The 24,659-nt window shown below is 34.7% G+C and overlaps 1 protein-coding gene across 12 annotated transcripts in view; it reads left to right on the top strand.

Moving 5' to 3' along the window:
• CDKL3 (cyclin dependent kinase like 3) overlaps positions 1–24,659 on the top strand; it is a 187,181-nt gene that overhangs the window by 54,473 nt on the left and 108,049 nt on the right. For 3 of the 12 annotated variants that reach the window (XM_077138468.1, XM_077138465.1, XM_077138464.1), the window contains exons 5-12: positions 6,775–6,887; positions 8,247–8,386; positions 13,061–13,149; positions 14,376–14,529; positions 16,258–16,583; positions 19,187–19,280; positions 20,260–20,422; positions 21,144–21,241. In XM_077138468.1, the coding sequence (XP_076994583.1) occupies positions 6,775–6,887; positions 8,247–8,386; positions 13,061–13,149; positions 14,376–14,529; positions 16,258–16,583; positions 19,187–19,280; positions 20,260–20,422; positions 21,144–21,241 (1,177 nt within the window). Of the gene's footprint in view, positions 1–6,774; positions 6,888–8,246; positions 8,387–13,060; positions 13,150–14,375; positions 14,530–16,257; positions 16,584–19,186; positions 19,281–20,259; positions 20,423–21,143; positions 21,242–21,633; positions 21,904–23,174; positions 23,397–23,898; positions 24,022–24,104; positions 24,430–24,659 lie in introns of those variants that run through there. The other 9 variants (XM_077138458.1, XM_077138457.1, XM_077138459.1 and 6 more) reach the window with 8 other exon arrangements.

Here is a 24,659-nt window from a genome sequence, read left to right as displayed (position 1 = left end):
CTCCTTTTATCTACCTTGTAGACAGATGAGTTGAACATATGGAATAAAAATAAATAATAGGGGGAACAAATATTAAAATAGATTTAGTTTGAAATGCTAGTAATCAATAAAAGGGAGGAGTAAGGGGTATGGTACATAAAATTTTTTTTTCTGTTTTCGTTTTATTTTTCTGTTGTCTTTTTATTTCTTTTTCTGAATTTATGCAAATATTCAAGAAATGATCATGATGATGAATATGCAACTAAGTGATGATATTGTGAATTGCTGAGTGTATGTGTACAGTGGAATGAGCATGTGTTGGGAATGTTTCTGTTTCTTTCTTGTAATTTTTTTTAATTAAAAAATTAAATAAAATATATGGTAGATTACTTTCTGAGGTTTCCTGGCTCTGTTCCTGTTTTGCACTTTTATTTGGATCTTCTTTTCCTTTGTTTTTTACTGTCACTATCTTTGCCTAATTTCCCTTCAGTTTCTGTCCTTGAAAGAAATCCTGGCTGGCAAATTTTGAGATTTCATAAGAGCATAGGCTGCCCCATTAAATCTTATCACACACCCCTTGACTTGCCTGCTACTGGCAAAACCTCTCATTTCAGCAGCTGTCCTTAAGTTGGCTTATTGTTTTTTACAGTGAATACCTGTTGGTTATTTTGAGGTTCTCCTATTTTCAGATCCCATTAGATAGCTTGTTAACTTCCCTTTGCTTCCTCCTGCACAATCATTGATACTATTCAAGTCTTGTAACTGTCAGTGTTTTGTCCCCAGCCTCTGGTATTTTCGAGTTTATGTGGATACCATGTCACCTAATTTTTTAAAAACATTTTTACTCGATAAATCTTAACATGCAAACTTTATGTCACCCCATCCAGGGATGAAATTCTCCCTGGTGACATGGGAGAAGACTCCCAGGGATGAATCGGGCCTGACACTGTAGGGTCAACAATTACATCCTGACCAAAAGGGGCAAAATAAGTATAACTAATAAAGTATCAGTGGCAGAGAGAGTTCAAATAGAGTCGAGAGGCTACTCTGAAGGTTGCTTTTACGCAAGCTTCAGGTAGGCCTTGCTACCTATCATAACCTGCAAACCCCCAACTAGGACCATTCCAGCTAATTCTAAAGAACACCTAGGGAAATATATAAGATTCCACAAGGGTTCCATGCACTAAAGTAACTTTCCGGAAACCTACAACCTCCTCATGGGTCCCTGGTCCAGATGAGTCCTGGAACCTAGCCCAGCCTCTCCAGAACATCAGATAGTTCCATCTCTCTACCCCATATTAGCAACAGACCTTCCAATATCAAAAATTTAGAATCGCCATAGCCCAAACACCCCTAAAGAGAGGGATGGAAAGATCAAAGGTGATGGTGGAGTTATACAGAGAAGATAGGATTTAGCAGATGAATATGAATGCTGAATCACTAAATTGATGTTTGTTTTAGTCTCCAGTATCTTAGAGCAGCTAGAAGTAAAAACCTAAATTTGTAGAATTGTAACCCATGTCAAACTCTGAAATATTTTCTACAACTAATTGTGGTGCTGTGCTTTGAAATTTATTGCTTTTTTATATATAAGTTATTTTTCACAAAATAAGAGAAAAAAGTCGATTGTGATGATAAAAAAATATTTAAACCTTCTAGCCTCCTATATTCTGGAGAAGCTAGAAGGAAAAATCTGAGAGAATCATATGGCAGCCCATGACAAACTCTGGGATCTATCTTGTAACTACTTGTTGAAAAGTGCTTTGAAAACTGCTTTTTTATTTCTTTGCTTTGTATATATATATTATACTATACAATAAAAAAGTTAAAAACAAAACAAAAAACAACTTTGTCACTTAATTATTTTTCTTTTTTGTATGCTGTATGGTGGGGGTCATATTTCATTCTTTTTCCACATAAGTATCCTGTTATTGCAACACTATTTGTTGAATTTTTTGTTTGTTTTTTCTTTCTTTTGTTTGCATGTTTGTTTGTTTTCGGGAAATGCATATGTCTCCTAATTTTATTGTAAATATTGCCCATATATTTTTGGTTTTGGTATCCAATGATTCTGTTTTTTATGGGAAGTGGGGGGAAACTCAGGAAGATTTAAAAAGCTGCTGCTGTCTTCCCAGAATCTAGAAACAATATTGGTCTATTTTCCAATAAATTTGGAGAGAGGTCCAGAAATGCAACAATAGGAAACTTTGCCGTTTCCTAATTCCTAAACAAAAGAAAATGACATTTTTTTCAACAAATAAATTTCAAGGAAAAAGCAAAAAGAGATGGGAGAAGAACTATAGATTAATATCGACTTAGAAGACATCACCCAATCACAGTGTTGGACTTTATTCAGCTCTTGATTCAATTAAACTGTAAAAGATTATATTTATATCACCAGTGGAAATTTGAGTGCTGATAGGCTATTTGATGATACTGGGCAATTGTAAATTATTTTTTATGATTCAAAAAGTTGTTCTTTTAGAAATATATACTGAGCTATTTTTGGATGAAATGATATGATATCTAGGATTTTCCCCCTCACAGTAATGGGCAAGAGGGAGGGCTTAAAGTAGATGAATTTGTATAGATGAAGCAAGAATGGCTTTTAGTTGGTGATTATTGAAGCTGAGACATGGGGCAGGTGTTCTGTGTACTCTTATATGTGTTTGAAGTTTTCTATGACAAAGGTTTTGAAGAAATTCTTTTTTTTTTTTTTTTTTTTGGTGCATGGTCTGGAAATCGAACCTGGGTCTCCTGCATTGAAGGTGAGCGTTTTACAACTGAAACACCCATACCCCCGAAATTCTCATATTTTAAGACGAGGTTGACTTTTTTTTTTAATTAAAAAATTCATAAGAAGGTGGAAGTTTAACTCCCCACCATTTGTCTGATACAATGTCATGGTTCTTGTGTTAAGCCAGTGCTTCTCATAGGGTGCCCCCGAGGTTCCTGAGACCCTTTCAGGGAGTTTGTGAGGTCAAAATGAATTTTTTATATTTAGGAATAAATTTAACCAAGTATACAAAAAATCTATACTAAGAAAACTGCAAGAAATTGCTAAAAGAAATCACTGAAGACCTAAATAAATGAAAGGGCATACCATGTTCATGGATTGGAAGACTAAATACAGTTAAGATGTCAATTCTACCTAAATTGATTTATAGATTCAATGCAATACCAATTAGCAACCCAAAAAATTACTTTTCAGAATTAGAAAAACCAATAATCAAATTTGTCTGGAAGGGCAGGGTGCCCCGAATAGCTAAAAAATATCCTGAGAATGAAAAATGAAGTCAGAGGTCTCACACTACCGAACTGTAAGGCGTATTACGAAGCTACAGTGCTCAAAACAACATGGTACTGGCATAAAGATAGAAATGCTGATAGAAATACTAACCAATAGAATCGAGTAGAGTGTTCAGATATAGACCCTCTGATCTATGGACAATTGATCTTTGATAAGGCAATCAAGCCAATTCACCTGGGACAGAACAGTCCCAGGTGAATAATAAATGGTGCTTGGAGAACTTTATCCACATGCAAAAGAATGAAAGAGGATCCATATCTCACACACTATACGAAAATTAACTCAGAAATGGATCAAAGACCTAAACATTAGATCTAAGACCATAAAACTATCAGAAGAAAATATAGGGAGCTATCTTATAAATCTTATAATAGGAGGTGGTTTCCTAGATCTTACACCCAAGGCAGAAGCATTGAAGAAAGAAATAGATAAATGGGAACTCTTCAAAATTAAACACTTTTGTGCATCAAAGAACTTTGTCAAGAAAGTAAAAAGACAGCCTACACAATGGGAGACAATATTTGGAAATGATATATCAGACAAGGGTCTAGTATCCAGAATATATAAAGAGATTGTTCAGCTCAACAACAAAAAGACAAACAACCCAATTACAAAATGGGCAAAAGACATGAACAGACACTTCTCAGAAGAGGAAATACAAATGGCTAAAAGGCACGTGAAAAAAATGTTCAACTTCCCTGGCTATTAGGGAAATGCAAATCAAAACCACAATGAGCTATCACCTCACACCCACCAGAATGGCCACTATCAATGAAACAGAAAACGACAAGTGCTGGAGAGGATGTGGAGAAAAAGGCACACTTATCCACTGTTGGTGGGAGTGTCAAATGGTAAAACCGCTGTGGAAGGCAGTTTGGTGGTTCCTCAGAAGCTAAGTATAGAATTGCCGTATGACCCAGCAATACCACTGCTGGGTATCTATTCAGAGAACATGAAGGCAAGAACAGAAATGGGCATTTGCACACCAATGTTTATAGCAGCATTCTTTACAGTTGCCAAAAGGTGGAAACAACCCAAATGTCCAACAACAGATGAGTGGCTAAACAAGCTGTAGTGTATATACATACAGTGAAATATTATGCAGCTGTAAGACAGAATAAAGTCATGAAGCATGTAACAACATGGATGGATCTCGAGACATTATGCTGAGTGAGACTAGCCAGAAACACAAGGACAAATAGTGTATGGTCTCACTGATATGAACTAACATTAATGAATGAACTTTGAAAAGTTCAGTTAAGAATAGAGGTCATCAGGAGATAGAAATAGGGTGGAGATTGGGTATTTGGAGCTGAAGTGATACAGATTGTGCAACAGGACTGATTCAGAAATTCAGAAATGGATAGCACAATACTACCTGATTGTAGCATAATAATATAAGTACACTGAATGTGAGAATGATAGAGGGAGGAGGGCTGGGGGCACATATGAAACCAGAAGGAAAGATGGATGATCAAGACTGAGAAGGTATAATCTAAGAATGCCTAAAGTGTACAATGATAGTGACTAAATGTACAAATTAAAAGATGTTTTTGCATGAGGGAAAAAAAGGCTTTTATAATAATAAGACATTATTTTCCTTTTTCACTTTCATTCTCTTATGAATGCAAAGTGGACTTTTCCAAACACTACATAATCTGCACTATTGGAAAATACTGAATATTGAAGCAAATTTGAGAATTTAGACGTCTTTTATTAAAACAGATTAAAGAGACTTTTTAAAATATAAAACAGTGCCATTTTCCCCCCTAATTATTTTATTTTTGGGAAACAGCTATTTTTAAATGAAAGCTTAGTATTTATATTAACATATAAAGGGTTTATTATTATTTTTAAATGAATTAATACATATATATGTATAGGTTTTTTTGGTATGGGCAGGAATCAAACCCAGGTCTCTGGCATGGCAAGTGAGAATTCTACCACTGAGCCACCATTTCACTGCCCAATACGTATTTTTTAAGTTCTCGGTTTTCCTTTTTTTTCTCCTCCCTTTATTATAGAAGTTGTAGGTTTACAGAACAATCATGCATAAAATGTAGGACTGCCATATCTCAGTTTTACTTTTTAAAAGCAAAATATTGACAACTCTAAACCACATAAAGCAAAAACTTTTTTCGGGGGGATGGGGTCTTCCTTAATTTTTTTTTTTTGTATGCTGTACGGCAGGGTCACATTTCGTTATTTTTCCGTGTAAGTATCCTGTTATTGCAGTCCTATTTATTGACTTTTTTGTCGTTGTTTGTTTGTTTTTGGGGTGGGAAATGCATGCACCGGGAATTAAACCCAGGTCTCCCACATGGCAGGGGAGAATTCTACCACTGAACTACCTGTGCACCCCTTCTAAAGTAATCTTCGGACCAAAGTATTTGAAAAGTGCTTTGTTAAGTAAATACATCTCTAAGAAATATCCCATGCTTCTGTTTTTGTTTGTTGTTTTGTTTTGTTTTGTTTTTTTTTTGGCTTAACAAGGAACTTACTGGGTCATGGTTTCAGAGGCTAGAAGACTAGCTTTCTTGGGATTGGGATCTTCTGGCTGGCCAGCAATCTTTGGGGTTTCTGCTTTTCTGTCACATGGCAATACACATTCTCGTGTCTTCTCCTTTCTCCAAGTTCTGCTGACTTCTGGTTTCTGGCTGCTCCCCATTACTCTGCATGCTTTTTTAAATCCTTCTCTCCTGTAATGTTAGACATAAAATTGGTCACGTGTGCTTTATTTACTTGAGCTAGGCTTGAGTCTGATATCTTCAGTTTCCATAATTGGTATTACAAAATTTTGGTTTTGTTCTTTCCACTGGATCACTCTTTTTCTGCAAAATGTTGTGCTTGATGTGAGGAGGAGATTGTGTCCATAGCTGAGTGAGTATTTTCTCCTATTCCAATTATGATGACGTTCTTAAAGATTCCTGCTGCAGTGACCATCAACTAGACGTATTTTGTTTCTCATCACTCATTGAAGGGCCTGCCTAGAAAACGCCTTTCATTTCTGTAGATAATGCCTTACCTTACCAAATTGGACTGTTAAAGTTCAGTCTAAGCTGGGGAAAAGTGAATTAGTCTGTTTAGGAATATTTTTAGTGTCTTTTTTGGGGATGGTGGAGGAAAGTAGGAGTTTCACTCTGTGGGAAAGGAGCTTAAAATAATTAAAGCTTTGAAGCCTAAAACTTGGTCTTAATTTTAGTCTTTCTCCGTAAAACTTACAAATTTCTACAAAGTCCTTATAATTTGTGATATAAACAAGCTTACAAATTCCTATTATATTATCCAGTTGTGATTGTAATGTGAACTTAAAAAATTGTATATACTACAATTAACCTGTTTATTTCTAAAATCATTATTTAGTAATACAAACACACACACACCCTTCCTTTTAAGCATAAATAGGGGCATGCAATGGAACATTAACATAATCTTGTTTTTTTTACATAACATGAGAAGAAATGATTTATTCTTGTTTGTTTCAGGCCTGTGGATATCTGGGCTTTGGGCTGTATGGTCATTGAGATGGCCACTGGAAATCCTTATCTTCCTAGCAGCTCTGATTTGGACTTACTCCATAAAATCGTTTTAAAAGTAGGTAGGTATTACTGAAATGGTCTATTTCATGCCTAAAATAAATATTGCCAGATCAATCCCATTTGATTATCAAATTTGGCTTTTTTTTTCATAAGAAGAGGGGAGTATATTTGATAGATGGAAGCAGATGGATGCCTTGAGCTGTTAAAGAAGGCAGATAATTCTCCTCTGTTTTTGCAAATAATATTTGCTTTACCAGGGTGCAGATAGCTATGCCATACGTTGATGGTAGATGCTAAGAAAACTAGTACAAATAGGAACATACTTTAATTTGCCTGCAAGTTGTTTTCAAATTTTGGCTTCCACAAATACTTGCACCTCTAAATGAGGACTTTTAAATAACAGACACGAATTAGAAACTTAAAAAAAGTAATAATGATTTGAGATAGAAAATCAATTATCCACTTAGAAAAATCTTTTATTTATAAAACCACGCTAGATAGCCAGAAACTAAATAACTCACCAAAGAATATATTTGATGAGAGCTTAATTATTTGATGATCTGTTTTTACTACGTAAATATTGTCGTAGTGAGCTATGCTCATGGTGTTTCAATGATTTGCTTTCTTTATATTTCTGTATTAAGAGCTTGAGGAGCCCTTTATGTGGTGGGGAAGCTATATAATTACAGGATCATGAGGAATGGCTGTGATAGTACCACTACAAATATCTCTAAAAACAGTGAAATCTTTATAAATATTGATTTATGAGGCATTCATAGCTTTAAAGCATCAAAATTTTTGTATGGCCTTTAAGATTCTGGTTATGAGTTTAATGTAAGAGGAAACCTTAAAGATTATGGGATCAATCCTCTCATTGATAGATGAAGACACCAGGCATTCATGGGGAAAGATTTCCTCAAAGTCTCAAACCTAGTTATTGCAAAGCTAGTGCTAGAACTTAGTAGGTCTTTCTATTCCTTGTGTACTACTACTCTCTAGCCTTGCTTCTTCTTTGCAATGTTTCTATTTCTAAATAATTTAATATTTTAGCATTTTTGAGTGAGGCTTCTGCTCATTTTTCTGATGAACACTTGCTCGTTAAACCATTTCACACATCAAAATGTATAAAAGTTCGAGTATGCTTTTCCTGATAGCGTTATTTATTATGTCTTACAGTTTGGGAAAAGAAAATGAACTTAGTGGCTCTACATTCTCTGCTGCCTATGTGCTATGAATAAATTACTGGGGAAGTCTCGATTCTTATACCATGTTCAAGTTTAAAAATTAAAAGGACATAATTGGTATTCTCCCTTGTCCCAGTTTCTAGTAATTTAATGCAGATCACGTAGCAATATGATTATTTTGATTTTAGACTTAATTTCTTCGTTTTCTTATACATATATATCTTTTCTTTCCAGGCAATTTGACACCTCATTTGCAGAATATCTTTTGCAAGAGTCCCATTTTTGCTGGGGTAGTCCTTCCTCAAGTTCAACACCCCAAAAATGCAAGAAAAAAATACCCCAAACTAAATGGATTGTTGGCAGATATAGTTCATGTATGTTACGAGATTAAAGACTTGTTTCTGAGAAACTTTACATAAATGATAATATTATTTTAAAATATTACTTTAATAAAATTCCAAAATGATTACTAAATGATATTATCTGTTAAAAGTTACTATATTCCTCTGTTATGTCTTTAATACAGAGAATTAAAATTCATAGGCTGTTAGAACTGAAAACCCCTAAGTTAGTCATGTCCATGACTAACCTATTTTAATAATAATTAAGAATAGTTTACCTATTTTAATAATAATTAGGGACAAACTGGAAAAATTCTAAAGAGTTGTCATGTTTATCGCCACCTATATATTTTTTTCTGGATGAAAACAAGGGAGATTTATTCTCTCATAGTTCTGGTGGCTGAAAGTCCAAAATCAAGGTGTTGGTAGGACCATGCTCCCTCTGAAGGCTCTAGGGGAGGAATCCTGATTCCTCTTCCAGATTCTGGGGTTCTGGGAAATCCTTGGCATTCCATGGCTTATAGCTGCATCACTCCAACCTCTGCCTTTGTCTTCCTCTGTGTATTTTTCTCTCTCCACATCCTCTCCTCTTTTTATAAAGACACCAGTCTATGGATTTAGGGCTCACCCTAAATCAAGGATGATATCATCTAAAGATCCTTAATTATATCTTCAAAGACCCTATTGCCAAATAAGGTCACATACTGAGGTTCCAGGTGGACATGAATGGGGTGAGGGGGGCACTGTCCAACCCACTACAATCATTTACACGTGAACCTTCATCTCAGGGTTTGCTTCTTGGAAGACCTGATATACAATATGGATCACTTTGGGAATTGGATGGAAGTTATGGGCCCTATCCCCAGAAAATTACACATACACACATTCAAAATGTCGTATACATTTTTGGTCCCCCAGAGTCATTATGGACTCAAGATTAATATCCCAAAACATGATGATCTCTGGGATCCTTCCAGAGTTAACTTTGCCTTTCAACACCTTTTAGCATCTATTTTGCCCAGGCCAAGGATCTTTGCTTTGTGCTATAACTGCAATTTTAATGTTTGCAGATACAGCAATGCCAAGATTCACCTTGAGTTGGAGAAAACAAAAACATTACACAGCCATTTTCTATCATTTTCAAATTTAAAATTCATTTTTAAACTGGGTAATACATGTACTATCCACTTAGTATGAAATTCAAAATTTAAAGGGGTTTACTGTGAAAAGTAAGTCTGCTTCTGTTTTTATTCTCCAGCCAAGTAATTTCCCTTCCCAGGGACAACTGAGATAACTTATTTCTAATGTACAGTCCTTAAAAAGGAGTGTTTGCCTAAATTTCAGAGCACGTATAGTGTAGTGTTTAGAAGAAGGGGCTCTGGAATCACATAGCCTAGGTTTAAAACCCAGTTCTGCCACAAATTAGCTCTGTAAACTTCAGCAGGTTCCTTCACTTCTGTGCCTCAGTTTTCTTGGCTATAAAATAACAATAATAGTGCTTATCTTCTAGGGTTTGAGATTTACGAGGTAAGAGTGGAAATGTGTGTAGCGTAGGGCCTTGAATAAGCTGTCAACAAATGTTGTTAATGTTAGTTGTTGCTATTATTTAGATAAACATACTAGTGTATAAGATATAAAGAATAATTATTCTTGAAAGAAAATAAATTATTTCAGTGATAGCTGGAGAGAACTGGAGTGTATTAAGGATCAGATTTTTGTTACTACATTTTCAGTTTAATTTCTCTTTTTTGTATTACATAGTTTTAATTATACAAGAAATACATAATGATTATGGAGAATAGAGAATACAGATAAACAAAAAGAAAAAGTTAATATTTTCCCAATCTCACCATCCAGAAATAATTACTATTAAGACTTTGGTGTATATACTTCTAGCATTTTCCCAATGAAATATATTCATAACAATTTATAATTTTTAACTTTACACATTACTATGTACCCTGTTTTTATTCCACTGGGAAAAATATTGGAAACATGCTACCATGGTTGCATAGCGTTTCTTTGTATGAATGTAATGTATTTCGTTTCACCAGCCTTGGATATTTGGACATCTAAAGGTTTTCCAGTTTTTTCCAGTGTTGGAAAAGATGCTACAATGAACGTCCTTTACAAATGTCTTTAGACACTTTTTTTTTTTTAATCTCCTTAGGATAAATTCCTAGAAGTGGGATTCGTGGGTCAAAAGGTTTACTCTTTTTAGAATTTTTTAATATATTTTGCTATTTTTCTTCAATAAGATTTCACTGATTTATATCCAGTGCTATTCGAGAGTGCTAATTTCTCTACTCTCAACCCAACATTGGGTATAATTTTTTTTTTTCTTTTTGGCATGGGTAGGTACTGGGAATCGAACCTGGGTTTCCGGCATGGCAGGCAAGAATTCTGCCACTTAGCCACTGTCACACCGCCCATGGGTATAATTTTTTTAAGTCTTTGTCAATTTAATGAGCTAGAAATGGTTTCTTTTTTTTAATTGCACTTAACTGAAGCATAATTGCAATTACAGAAGAGGTTGAACATTTTATTGATATTAATTGGCTATTTGTGTTTCTTTTTTTAAAGAACCCTTAACCTATTTGTCAATTGTAATATTTACCTTTTGTAAGCTAATAAGCATATTAATCCTTTCTCATATATGTAGCAAATATTTTTTAGCAACTTGGCTAATTCAGTGATTTGCAATGCCACATTTATCTTAGACAAAATTCTTTCATATGCTTGGGTCTGTTTCTGTTCTATTGATTCCTCTCTTTATTCTGGTGTTAATTCCATTCTGATTGATTATTGTAAATCTAAAAGACATTTTAATATCTTCTGTGTATTTTGCTTTAGATTTAAATTTTCTAAACAATATTATTGGTATATAATTTATGTGCTATGAAGTGCACATATTTAAAATGTATAATGTGGTGAGTTTTGATAGATGTATAGATTGTGCAGCCACCACCACAATTAAAATACCAAACATTTCCAACACCCGCAGAGTATCTTTGTGTCCCTTTGCAGCCCATCTCTCCCTCCATTTCTGTCCCCAGACAACTGCTGGTTTGCTTTGGATCACTATATGTTAGTTAGCATTTTCTAGAATATTATGTAAAGGTAATCATGCAGTATGTACTCTTTTAGGTCTAACTTCTTTCACTCAACATAACTTTTTATAGATTCATTCATATTTTTGCATATTTCAGAGCTTATTCCTTTTTATTGCTGAGTAGTATTCCATTGTATGGATATACAATTTTTTTTAAATCAATTCCTGCATTGATGGACATTCTGGGTTGTTTCCCGGTTTTGACTATTACAAATAAAGTTATTATGAACATTCATGTACAAGTGTTGGTGTGGACGTGTGTTTTCACTTATCTTGGGTAAATATCTAGGAGTGGAATGGCTGGATCATAAGATCGACTTAATTTTTAAAGAAAGTACCAATCTGTTTTCTGACATGTAATACTTTACATTTTCCTAACTAGGACGTGCCTTTTGATTTTCTAAATTATATTATTCACGAAATGACTACTTTGCCTGCTTTGGACATACCCGTTATCATTTTTCTTAAAAAAGTTTTGTTGATGGATTAACATTACGTTCTAAAATGAGCACATTTTTAGCTAGTTGCAGTTTTAAGGATATAGGTAATGTAGGGAATGAACTCGTAATGTAGGGAATGAACTCAAACAATTTCACTTTGTGAATCAATTGAAATGCACGTATTTTAAAATAAAAGTATAATATTGAATGTGATTACCTTTGATTTTCTGAATTTTTATTTCTGGCTCATATACTTACCTGTTATGAGCTCTTAGGTCACTAAACCTCTCTGAGCGTCGGTCTCCTCATCTGTACAATGGGGATAATAGTAATACCTATCTTGTAGGGTTGTTGCTAAGAACAAGTCATAGGAGAAGGCTAGAGCATTGTCTGTGCATAGTAAGCATCAATAAAAGTTACCGATGATTATATTTTGCCTTCTTTCAGAAGAAGAATGAAAATTACAAGGTATAAAGCTTTTGTTCAAATTCTATTTTCATTAAAGAACTTTGTTGTATTTATAATTAGAGTTATTTAGTTATGCATAGGCTCATTATGTGCAACTTATTATCCAAAATTCTTCCTTCCATTTTCTGTTTTTTTTAGGGGGTGGGGTGGAGTGGTGTTTTTTAGTTGTTTCTCTACGTTGCTGAAGTAGAGAACAAGGTAGGGAAACAGAAAACAGCTGCTCTAATAATGGATTATTGGAAGATTTGGGGCCTTGAATATTTGAGAAATTGATGCTATACAAAGAACACTGAATTAGGAGTCAGAAGAAATGGGTTAAAATTCTGATCTATCATATCACTAATCATGCTTACAAATCTATAAAGTGGAAATGATTATCCATGAACTTTTCAACCTCATGGAGTGGATAAGAGGATGAAAATGAGCTAATTAATTTCTGCTAATTCCAGCAGAATCAGGCTTGACTTCTGCTTTGGCTAGAATTGTAGCACCTGTAATAATGCTTTGTGAATACAAATTCTTTAGGGGAATAAGAGGCTCAATTTTCTTCAGAAATTTCTGAGGTTTAAAGAACCTTTTAACTCTGGGCAACTGATCACTTCTTTATTTGCCAAATGAAATTAAATTTTACTTGTTCTCAAGTCCTGTCAAGAGCTCACTTAACATTAGAATCTTTTTCTTTTTTAGGCTTGTTTACAAATTGATCCTGCTGAGAGGATATCTTCTACTGACCTTTTGCATCATGAGTATTTTACTAGGGATGGATTTATTGAAAAGTAAGCATTTTGAGAAAATGTGGGCTTTTTGGCATTTTAAATTCTGTTACTTGAAAGAAACACAAAAGGACAAATAGTCTGAATCTTCCTTGAAAAGAATAGTACGTTTATCAAAATTAAAAGTAATACTTTTTATTGTGAAAAATAACATATATACAAAAAAGCAATAACTTTCAAAGCACAGCAATTAGTTGTAGAACAGATTTCAGATTTCAGTATGGGTTACAGTTCCACAATTTTACATGTTTACTTCTAGCTGCTTCAAGACGCTGGAGTCTAAAAGAAATAGCAATATAATGATTCAGCAGTTATACGCTTTTGTTAAATCCTATCTTCTCTGTTATAACTCTACCTTCTCCTTTGATCTCTTTCCCAATCTTTAAGTGTATTTGGGCTATGCCTATTCTACCTTTTTCATGTTGGAAAGGGGTATTGATTCCATGGGATGGGGGGTGGAGCTAGTTGATGTTCTGGAGAGGCTGGCCCAAAAGTGATGCTTTTATTGAGTACAGTTTATAGCACAAAATAATTTAATTCATAATTGTGGTAGTTAGATTCAGATGTCAACTTGGCCAGGTGAAGGTGCCTAATTCTGTTGCTGTGGACATGAGCCAATGGCATGTGAACCTCATCTGTTGGCTAGGAGGTGTGTCTGCTGCAATGAATGATGTTTGATTTAATTGGCTGGTGCTTAAATGAGAGAACACAACGTAGCACAGCCCAAGCAGCTCAGCATACCTCATCTCAGCACTCGCAGCTCAACCCAGGCCTTTGGAAATGCAGAAAGAAATCACCCCAGGGAAAGTTGTTGGAACCCAGAGGCCCGGATAGAAGGCCAGCAGAGATCACCCTGTGCCTTCCCACGTAAGAAGGAACCTCAGTTGAAAGTTAGCTGCCTTTCCTCTGAAGAACTATATGTTAACTAAATAAATCCCCTTTTATTGAAAGCTAATCCATCTCATGGGTTGTATTGCAGCAGCTAGCAAACTAGAACAATAATCTTTTTTTGTAAAAGCTTGATATACCAAATTACCAAGGCAAAATTTTTGAAAGATAAATTTTTACGAGGAAGCAATTTGGATTAGGTAAATACTATGATATCTGCTGGCATGCAGTATATGATGATTTATTTATATTATAGCTATAATGTAAATTGACTAAATCTCATTAAAGATAAAATATTCTATATAAACAAAAAGGTTATGGTTGATATTCTTATTTTTCAGATTCATACCAGAATTGAGAGCTAAATTACTACAAGAAGAAAAAGTCAATTCAATCATAAAGCCAAAAGAGAATTCTAAAAAAAATGAACTTATAAAAGAGGAAAGAAAAACAATGTGTACCAATACACTGCTAAGTGGTTCAGTTTTGGGAAAGGTAAGGAATTTGGGTTTCTTTCTTCTTTTTTTTTAACTTTTTAAATTGTGAAATATAACATATATAAGAAAGCAATAAATTTGCAAGTACATTTTAACAAGTAGTTGTAGAACAGATTTTAAAGTTTGGTATGGGTAACAGTTCCACGATTTTTTGTTTTTTCTTCTAGCTGCTCCAAGACACCGGAGACCAGACGAAATATCAATATAATGATTCAGCAGTCATACTCATTTGTTAAATCCTATCTTCTCTGTTATGCTCCTCCTCTTTTTTTGTGTCAAAAATAACATATATATTAAAAAAGCAATAAATTTTAAGACATGTTACAACAGTTAGTTGTAAAACAATTTCAGATTTTGGTATGGGTTACAATACCACAATTTTAGGTTTTTACTTTTAGCTGCTCTAAGATACTGGAGACTAAAAGAAATATTGATATGATTCAGCAATCATACTCATTTGTTAAACCCTACCTTCTGTGTATGACTCCACCATCATCTTTGATCTTTCTCCCACTGTTTAGCAGTATTTGGGCTGTGCCATTCTAACTTTTTCATGTTGGAAAGGGATATCAGTAATATGGTATGGGGGATGGAACTGGTTGATGTTCTGGAAAGGCTGGTAACCTCTGCATTTAAGGGCTTATCTCATCCAGGGACCCATCTAGAGGCTGTAGGTTTCTGGAAAGTTATCCTAGTGCATTGAACATTTGTAGAATCTCATATAATGCCCCAGGAGTTCTTTAGAATTAGCAGGAATGATTTTGGTTGTAGTTTGGCAAGTTATGATAGGTAGCAATGTCTAACTAAAGCTTATGTAAGAGTGATCTCCAGAGTAGCCTCTTGACTCTATTTGAACTCTCTTAGCCACTGATACCTTATTTTGTTACAATTCTTTTCCTCCTTTGGTTCAGGATGGCATTGTCGATACCATGGTGCCAGGGCCAGGCTCATCCCTGGGATTCATATCCCACGTTGCTAGGGAGACCCTCACCCCTGGATGTCATGCCTAGGTGTGTGTGTCGGGGGGCGGGAGCGGGGGCTGAGGGTAATGATTTAACTTGCAGAGCTGGGCTTAGAGAGAGAGAGAGAGAGGACACATCTGAGCAACAACAGAGGTCCTTTGTAAATAGCTTTTAGGCATACCTATAGTAAGGCTAAGCTTCTCGGCTACACACATAAGCTTCACAAAAGCAAGCCTCAAGATCAAGGGTTTGGCCTAATGATTTGGGTGTCCCTAATGTTTGACATGGTATCAGGGGTTTCCCCAGTGGTAAAGTATAATAGTTCCATATTTTTTCTCCCTATCCTTTAAGGGACTTTGCCTATACTTTTTGATTATCAGCTTAATATACTCTGAGGTATATCCAGGCATTGCATTATGCTATACAGGATTAAAGGCTCTCATTCTTATTCTGGGCTCCCTATGTTTGGATTGTTTAAATAATATTTCCAGACAGGTTGAGTTAGATTACGTGCTGAAGAAAATTTAGGTTCTGGACAAAACTTTTCTTCCTTTTGTCTCAAAGTATAGGTCAAGTTCTAAAATATAGACAGATCTCCCTTAACCCTATATTCTGAATTAATCCCATTAGAATTTTGGGTTTTTTTTAGTTACTTTTATTATTATTATATTACTATTTTAATATATTATTACTGTATTATCAGTAGCACTCTAATGACAAAAGTAACTGTTTTATGACTCAGATTTTGGATATATCTATTCCAGGAAATAGAAAAAGAGAAAAAGCCCAAGGAAATAAAAATCAGAGTTATTAAAGTCAGAGGAAAAGGAGATATCTCTGAACCAAAGAAGATAGAGTATGACGGTGGATATTGTCAACAGGACACAATTGAAAATGCATATGCTATGGCTCAAGATAGAAAACCCGTAATCATTGAACCAGTGAACCCTGTCAGTCTCAGCACTAGCTGTAATAGCATGAAAGAAGACCCATATGCTGGAGGTTGTATGATGATGCCACCCATCAATCTAACTAACAGTAACTTAATGGCTGCAAATCCCAATTCAAATCCCACTCATTCCAATCCAAGGTGAGCTGTAACAGGAAAAAGAGGCAGGATCAAATGGACCTAACTAATGGAATGTTCCTATATAATTGTACATTGAAGAATCAAGTTCGTAGCACCTATATATAAAATGAACTGGAAGATATATTGAATGTGTAGTTGTAAAAAGGGCCATTTACTGGGTGCTTCTTGTGAGTACAATAGAAGAAATGAACTTTTCTTGGCTATATGGATGTTTAATTTTTGACTAATGTGTTTTAGGAAAGCCTCATTAAAAAAATATGTATTTTTATTGAGAAATCTTCACACACATACATTCCATACAAGGTGTACAACTAATGACTCACAATATCATCACATAGTTGTATATTCATCACCATGATCATTTTTTAGAATATTTGCGTCACTCCAGAAAAAGAAATTTAAAAAAATCTCATACATACCATACTCTGTCACCTCCCTCGCATTGACCACTAGTATTTCCATCTACCCAGTTTATATTTTACCCTTTGTCCTCTCTATTATTATTTATTTTTATCCATATTTTTAAAATCATCTGCCCATATCCTGGATAAAAGGAGCATCAGACACAAGGTTTTCACAATCACACAATCACATTGTAAAAGTTATATTCTTATGCAGTCATCTTCAAGAATCAAGGCTACTGGAATACAGCTGAACAGTTTCAGGTACTTCTCTCCAGCCACTCCAATACACCATAAACTAAAAACGGATATCTGTATCATGCATAAGAATAATCTCCAGGATAACCTCTCAACTCTGTTTGAAATCTCTCAGCCACTGAAACCTTATTTTGTCTCATGTCTTCCCTCTTTTGGTCAAGAAGCCTTTCTCATTCCCTTGATGCCGAGTCTCAGCTCATCCTGGGACTTCTTTCCCACATTGCCAGGGAGATTTACACCCCTGGGAGCCATGTCCCATGTAGGAGGAAGGGCAGTGAGTTCACCTGCCGAGTTGGCTTAGACAGAGAGGCCGCATCTGAGCAACAAAAGAAGTTCTCTGAGGGTGACTCTTGGGCATAATTTTAAGTAGGCTTAGCGTATCTTTTGCAGAAATAGGTTTCATAGGGGCAAGCCCCAAGATCGAGGGCTTGACCTATTGATTTGGTTGTCCCTACTGCTTGCGAGAATATCAGAAATTCTCTGTTGGGGAAGTTGAATATTTCTTCCTTTCTCCCCGTTCCTCCAAGGGGACTTTGAAAATACTTCTTTATTCACTCCGCAAATTACTCTAGGATGTTTCAGAGCATCATACTAACCTGGACAAACCAACAAAATCTCACATCCTATTCAAGATTCCATGTTGTTATGGTGTTCAACTAAACTGACCATACAAGTTAAATTAGGAAATGCACTACCCAAATATAAATTTTGCACCAAATAAACATCTCTCCCCTTAGTCTAACACTGCAGTTGAAGCTTTAAAATATGAACCATATCATCCTTTACCCTGCATTCTGATATTCCTTAGTCCTATATAGTTCATCTTCATTCATATCTCTACTCAAAGTCTGATCACTTTTTCAACTTTTTAAAAAGTTCCATTAAGGGTTAGTACTGACTTACATAGCTTTAGAGCTAATTCTGAGTCTCAGGTGTCACACAAATCCCAGAAGTTTCTGGGAACGACCAGAAAAGCCTCATTTTTAAAAAAAATCAGAAAAGTTTCTTCCGTTTTGAAGAAGAAAAAGATTATATGAACTAAGTTTTAGTACTGATATGCCTTGGTATAACAACATAGGTTTTATTTCCGGCTCATAGGAAATTCTCTACATGGAGAAAGGATGACTACAAATAGTGTTTTGTGGTCAGATAGCCTTTCAAGATAAAATATTTGGGAAGAAATAGAGCATATTATGCCAGTTTTGGATTAGCTGCTGATACAGGCTGAGAGGCCAGTATCATGCGTTTGGTTAATCTGGTTAATCAAGGATAGTGTGATAGATGGTGAGGTTAGGCAAGTCATTAGGGCCAGTTCTAAATTTTAGGAGACTACTGTGCATCTGCCTAAAGAAGTAAACTCTGTGTTCATTAGCCCAAGCAGGTCCAAGCGGACTATATGTTACGAAGCTTAGTGGGCTATGGAGGTGGGCAATGGACATGCCTGTGTCAGTCCAAAGTTGCAGTAGGCTACATATAGGGAGAACCCAGTTATTCTTAGGTGATCCTAAAACTATGGTCCTAATATATTAGTTCTTGTAAGCCAATTTTGGGTATTCAGCAACCCATTAAGAGACCCAGATTGAGAACTAATAAAAGGGACCAGGCAGGCCACGGTAGCTCAGCAGGCAGAATTCTCACCTGCCATGCTAGAGACTGGGAATGGGTTCGATTCCCAGTACCTGCCCATGGGGAAAAAAGAAAAAAAAGGGCCAAGTATGCCAGCAGAAATAACCCCACAACATAGTTCCACTGCTGATCTTAGCCAGTAGTGAGTTCCTCTCTGCCCTATTATCACCTCTGTTTAGAGCAATTGGTACTTAAGGATTGACAATTATACTTTGGCACTTAGGGTTTAAACAATAGACTTCCATGGTATAACTTGTTCATGACTGAAGCTGAAACAAAGGCACTACTAATAATTTCTCTTTTGTTTTTAAATTATAGGTTAACTGAAAAAGTAAAAAAGAGACGTACTACTTCACAGTCTAATGGACATGTTATGTCTAATAGCAGGCAAGAGGACACAGGCCTCATTCAAGTAAGGCAAGAAGCCTGTCATTAAAAATGGTCTTTTTCAACACTATCCCCTCTTTTCCTTTTCATTATCTTTGGAGCTCCGACACTTAAAAAAATCTATCTTTAGCTTCCTTTTTTTTTCTGCCAAGATGAAAATAGGCCATCAATTCCTCTGTGTTTCCATAACTTTAGTTATTTTCATATAGCTGAAGTTGGGTATTTAATGTCCGACATGGGCAGAAAAAGTTAAGCTGCCCACATTTCACTAGGAAAAAAATGATCAGTGTAGTTCATTTCACCATTTTTTTTACATAGGAAATTGGTTTATTCAAAATTGAATAGCATAGTACAATTTATAGTAATGAAAAATTGACAAGAACACAAACACAATCAAGAGCAGTTAAGTATATTAAGTTAAGTATATTTAACTTAATATACTAATATACTTAACTAAGTTAAGTATATTAGTGTAAATCCATATAGTGGGACTACTATACATTATATTGTGGGAGAGTGTTTATTGACCTAGGAAAGTTTTTACAATCTGTTGCCAAATGAGCCAAAAGAGGTAAATACAACAAGTTATCCAAACTGCTGGGTTCACAAGCAATTTTTTTCCATTGTGTTTTCCCAGTGTTCTTCAAAGAGCACATCAATTTGTAATTAGAAAAATAAGTGAAAAATAAGTGATTAATAAGACTAATTGAAACGATTTGTTCAAACTCAAAGTGTAAAGTAGAGATTAAGAGTTAAGATTGTAGTTCTCATGATCAAGACTATTATTCTCAGAATAGTCAATATGCAAAGAAAAACTTAGTTTAGGAGGCTTTTATGGAATTTGAGCTGTTTATTCTACTTCTTAATTATTAAAATAACAGTGCAGGACAGGAATTGCCATACCTATCTTACACCATCCATATGGCTTGCATATCTGGGCCTGTTATTCTAGAAATAATTTCACCCATTTCTTCAAACTAACTCTTGTTTATTTGTTTGTTTAGAGCCAAACAGAGAAGGGTGTATTTAATGAGCGAGCAGGTCAAAGTGACCAAATGGCAAATGGGAACAAAAGGAAGCTGAATTTTTCCAGATCTGACAGGAAAGAATTTCATTTCCCAGAATTGCCTTTCAGGATACAGTCAAAGGAGATGAAAGGGATGGAAGGTACACATTTGTTACATATAGATAATGTGTTACATCTAGATAATATCATGTACAAGAGCTTTTCTGTAATATAACTTACATTTATTTCATTGTATGATTTAAGTAGAAAATAGTAAATTGCTGAGAAAAATATTTTCTGCTGATGAGATTTTTTCCCTATAGTCAAGTAAGCAGTAAGACTGGAAAGATATCATTTTAAAGAGAGTTGAGAAGGCTTTGAAGGAGAAACTTTTCATTAGCTCAATGTTTTCTCCATGTTAGAACAGTATTTGAGGGAGGTAGTTTTGATTCAGTATGACTTGGAGAAAATTACTTTCTTATATTTTTCTTTGCTTATTTGCCTATATAGTAGCAAGAATTTTATGTGTCCTTTAAGTGTCCAAGGGTTTAACAGAGTAAGATTTATAAAATTATTGTCCTCTTAAAATGAAAATCCTTTTTTTGTGCGTGGGATAAATGTTATGTTTCTTTGAAGAATAGTGACACCTTGTGAAAAGTTTATGTAATAGCAAAATGAGTCAAGAGGAGTTATCCACTTAAGTTATATTCAGTCTAATCAGACAAATAACTTACCTTTGGCACATTTCACAATTACTACTAATGATTTGAGAAACTGACTTTAGTGTACATAAGAAATTTCCACTGGAAACTCTTGAGAAGAAAAGTAAAATTTCAAAGTTGGAATAACAAGGTGTCATTGTTCTATATATTTTTGCAAAAGTTAAACAGATAAAAGTGCTGAAGAGGGAGCCAAAGAAGACTGATGCATCTAAAATACCAACTTTACTTAATGTGGATCAGAGTCAAGAAAAACAAGAGGTAAAATTTAAAAAAAAAATTTTTTTATGAAGGAATACTGTTTAGAGCCTTTGGGTAATTTATTTACCACTATTGGAAAGTTATGTAAAAATTCAAAATTCTATAATATTTGAATTCTATAAATAGATCTACATTTTCCTAGAATAACAAATTATTAAACGTTTCTACCACTTTTGGGGTAGTGAGTACCAGCTCTCATTTGAATGTAAAGTGGGTAGAATAACTGTGTTATGTGTATTGCCCAGGGAATACCTGGGTTGTGTGCCTTGCTAAACATTAGACAGGCAAGCCACACGAGAGGAAATGAATAATGGCATAACTACAGTAATGCTGGCCACAAGCACCCATGGTGTGTTTTCAGCTGCTTTCTTCCTTCTCTTTTTTCTCTCCAGTTTATTCCCCGTCTCTGCTATCCATCTACTGACCTATTTTCATGAAGATTTGCTCTCAGCTAGCTATCAAATAATCTTGTTGAAATGTTACCAGTCTCCACCAACCAGAATGATTCTTTAATTTTAGCTGGGAATCTTGAAGCCTCTAACATTCAAATGAATACTCTCTAAAGTTATTCTTTTAAGGGAAAAGGATTGTGCTCCTCACCCACTGAATTAAATCATAGATGACCACCTATTTTGCACACTTGTGAGATCATTTCTGTATGCAACTTATCAACTTTATCTGTTTCTTTTTTTTAAACAGAATTTATTGCATTTTTATTCATGTAAAATTATCCCATACTTACAGGAAATTTGAAATAATTAGAAAAAAAGTTTTAAACCTTGATGTGAAACTATGTTGGAAAGCATTTTAACTAAGGTTACTCTACAACATTTGGATAAAAGGGTTATCAGACACTGTTAGCTGTATTCTCACTATGATCTGTTGGACTCCGCCTTAGTCTTGGCATAGAATTTAAGAACTCCACAATCCAATTTGCAAATAGTATAGATAGTATAGAACAAGAAATCCATTAATAGTCATCTTTTAGTTCATGATGAAAAATAATGAGGTGATTTTAAACTATTAAACTTGGGTAACTTATTTATGGTCCCAGTTTGGTATGCCATACCATTTTTACATTTTTTCCAATGATCAGGTGAGGTAGGGCTCCTGCATTTGGGCAAACCAGTAATGTGCTGCATCTGTTTATCCCACCATCCTGTGAGAGAGCCAGGGATCTTAAATTACATTCCACTACAGAAGAAAAGAAACTCTTAAAACATTTCTGTCATTTTTAGAATAAGGAAGCAAATACGGAAAAAATATCTTCTTTCTCAAAAGATGACCTTTTAAAAAAGTGACCTTGAAACAAGTGGTGGTTTTTAGAAATAACAAGAAGTCATTGATGTTGGATGTAGTTTGTTTCTACTGCCTATTCAAATGCAGTCCCTGATGAGTGACTGAGAAAGCATATAAGGCTAGTCCAATGGTTTTAATAAATTAATGTCAGAATTAGGAAAATTTCTACAATTTTGAGTTTGTTATTTTAGAACACAAGAGAATATGACATGTTTTTAAAAACATAAGTCAGGGAATAACAACTTATTTGTTCAGTTCTTGGACCTACCATTGACTTGTTTTTTAATTACCTAACCAGATCTAGCCACTCCCCGGTAGTACAGTAAACTCTTTCAGGCGCCTTGAATGTATATTGAAATAGTGTACACGTACATTGAATAGACTCCATGACTAAAAGAAACCCTGAGTTATTGCCACTGAGTGACATAGGCAAGAGGAAAAAGAAGAGCTCATGCTAATGGCCAACTTTGGTTCTGTTTGTTGATGATAACGAGGAATATTTTATTAAATAATCTCCACATACTTTATGCAATAACCCCCAGGTGCAAAGTACAAGTACTATCTGCTGTTGTATTTCCGTAGCCAGAGACTCACTATTTCCTCAATTAAGGTCCTGTTTCTATTTATTCTTTAGAACACAGGAAATGCACAAACTGAAAGGAAGAAGAACCTGCCAGATATAGAGTAGAAAATGCAGCAGATGAAAATTCAGGGAATCCCAGAATCATTGTATGGTTTTTTAAAAAAATCATTTTTATTAATGTTGTAAACACAAAAACGCTGACTAGAGAATTCTACAGATATATTCTAAATCCTGTGTCCTTGTGTATATTCTCTTAAATTTGTTTTTAAATTTATTAATCCTTAAATTATTCATGTTTTCTTAATTTGAATATAAATTTATAAAAACTGCCTCATTGGTGCATTCTAATAAAACTGCAGCTTACATTAAGACATATAATTTTATTTGATGATCTGTTATTCAATTGTGTTTAATTAGTGGTCATTATAGCTTTGATTCGGAGCTAAGTGATTATAGAAGGAAAACCTTCTAAATGTGTAATAAAATGAGATCTCAATACCTGGAAGCACCAAACATTGCTGAACAAATATACTTGATAAGCGTGAAACACAGTTTTGGTTTCATATGTGAACGTTCTGGAACAGCATTCAAATATATCATGAAGATTTTTTAAAGGATAGAAATTGAGCAAAACACTGAAGCAAATCTTTTGACCTGTCCTGTATTTCATCAATTAGTAGTTTACGTTTAATTTAACATTAATACAGGCAAGGTCTTGGCAGCATATATTTATGTTCTTCTCCCTGGTTCTTACTAGCTTGATTTTTAATTTTAGGGTGGAGATGGCCATTGTAAAGGGAAGAATTTGAAGAGGAACAGATTTTTTTTCTGGTAGTGTTTTTTTTTTTTTTCTTTTCCATAACTTTAAAAAGACAAATTGGCAACTCTTCTCTTTTATTTTATGTAAAAGAAATGTAAAGTGAGCTGTTAAGACAGCATTCATATGCATTGGCATCATCAGACTTCTTTTTGTTTTCTTAGCAAAACTTCGCTGTTTTTGTCTTCCTTTGGTCCAAGACCTTTGTTGATGTGGCACTTTCATTTGGAATTATAGTCATCTCCTGTCTGCCTGCTTCTTTACTTGCTGTGATTACTATATAGATGACGTATTCTATCATATGACTCAGAATGTGCTTGAACTGATTTGTGCCCTCTGACAGTCACGTAACCTCAAGAACCAACTCTCTCCTTGGGATATTCAGGCTTCCTGAAGTGAGTTCTAAATGGAATTACTGACCTATTGGTTTAAAAGCTATTCATTATCATTACATGGTTAAAAATATGTTATTGGTCAGGGATAGAAGCTTCTGTACCAGGTATAAAATATCTGAAAATGATATGATAATAAATGTTCATTGAATTCTTTTCTTCTTTTAAAGAATTACTATCATACTCTTCCAGTTTCCTAGTTCCATGTGAGAGTGATTTCTATGTGGTACAGGTTTTTAAACCTCATAAAATAAATTATGTACCGCCCGGAAGAAGTATAATACCAAATTTCTGGGTTGTTTCATTTCTCAAAAACTAATAATTGGA

Source organism: Tamandua tetradactyla, chromosome 20, assembly GCF_023851605.1.
Source record: "Tamandua tetradactyla isolate mTamTet1 chromosome 20, mTamTet1.pri, whole genome shotgun sequence".
Taxonomy (NCBI): domain Eukaryota; kingdom Metazoa; phylum Chordata; class Mammalia; order Pilosa; family Myrmecophagidae; genus Tamandua; species Tamandua tetradactyla.
Note: the sequence above shows the minus strand (reverse complement) of the source record. Positions and strands in the feature narration are given on the sequence as shown.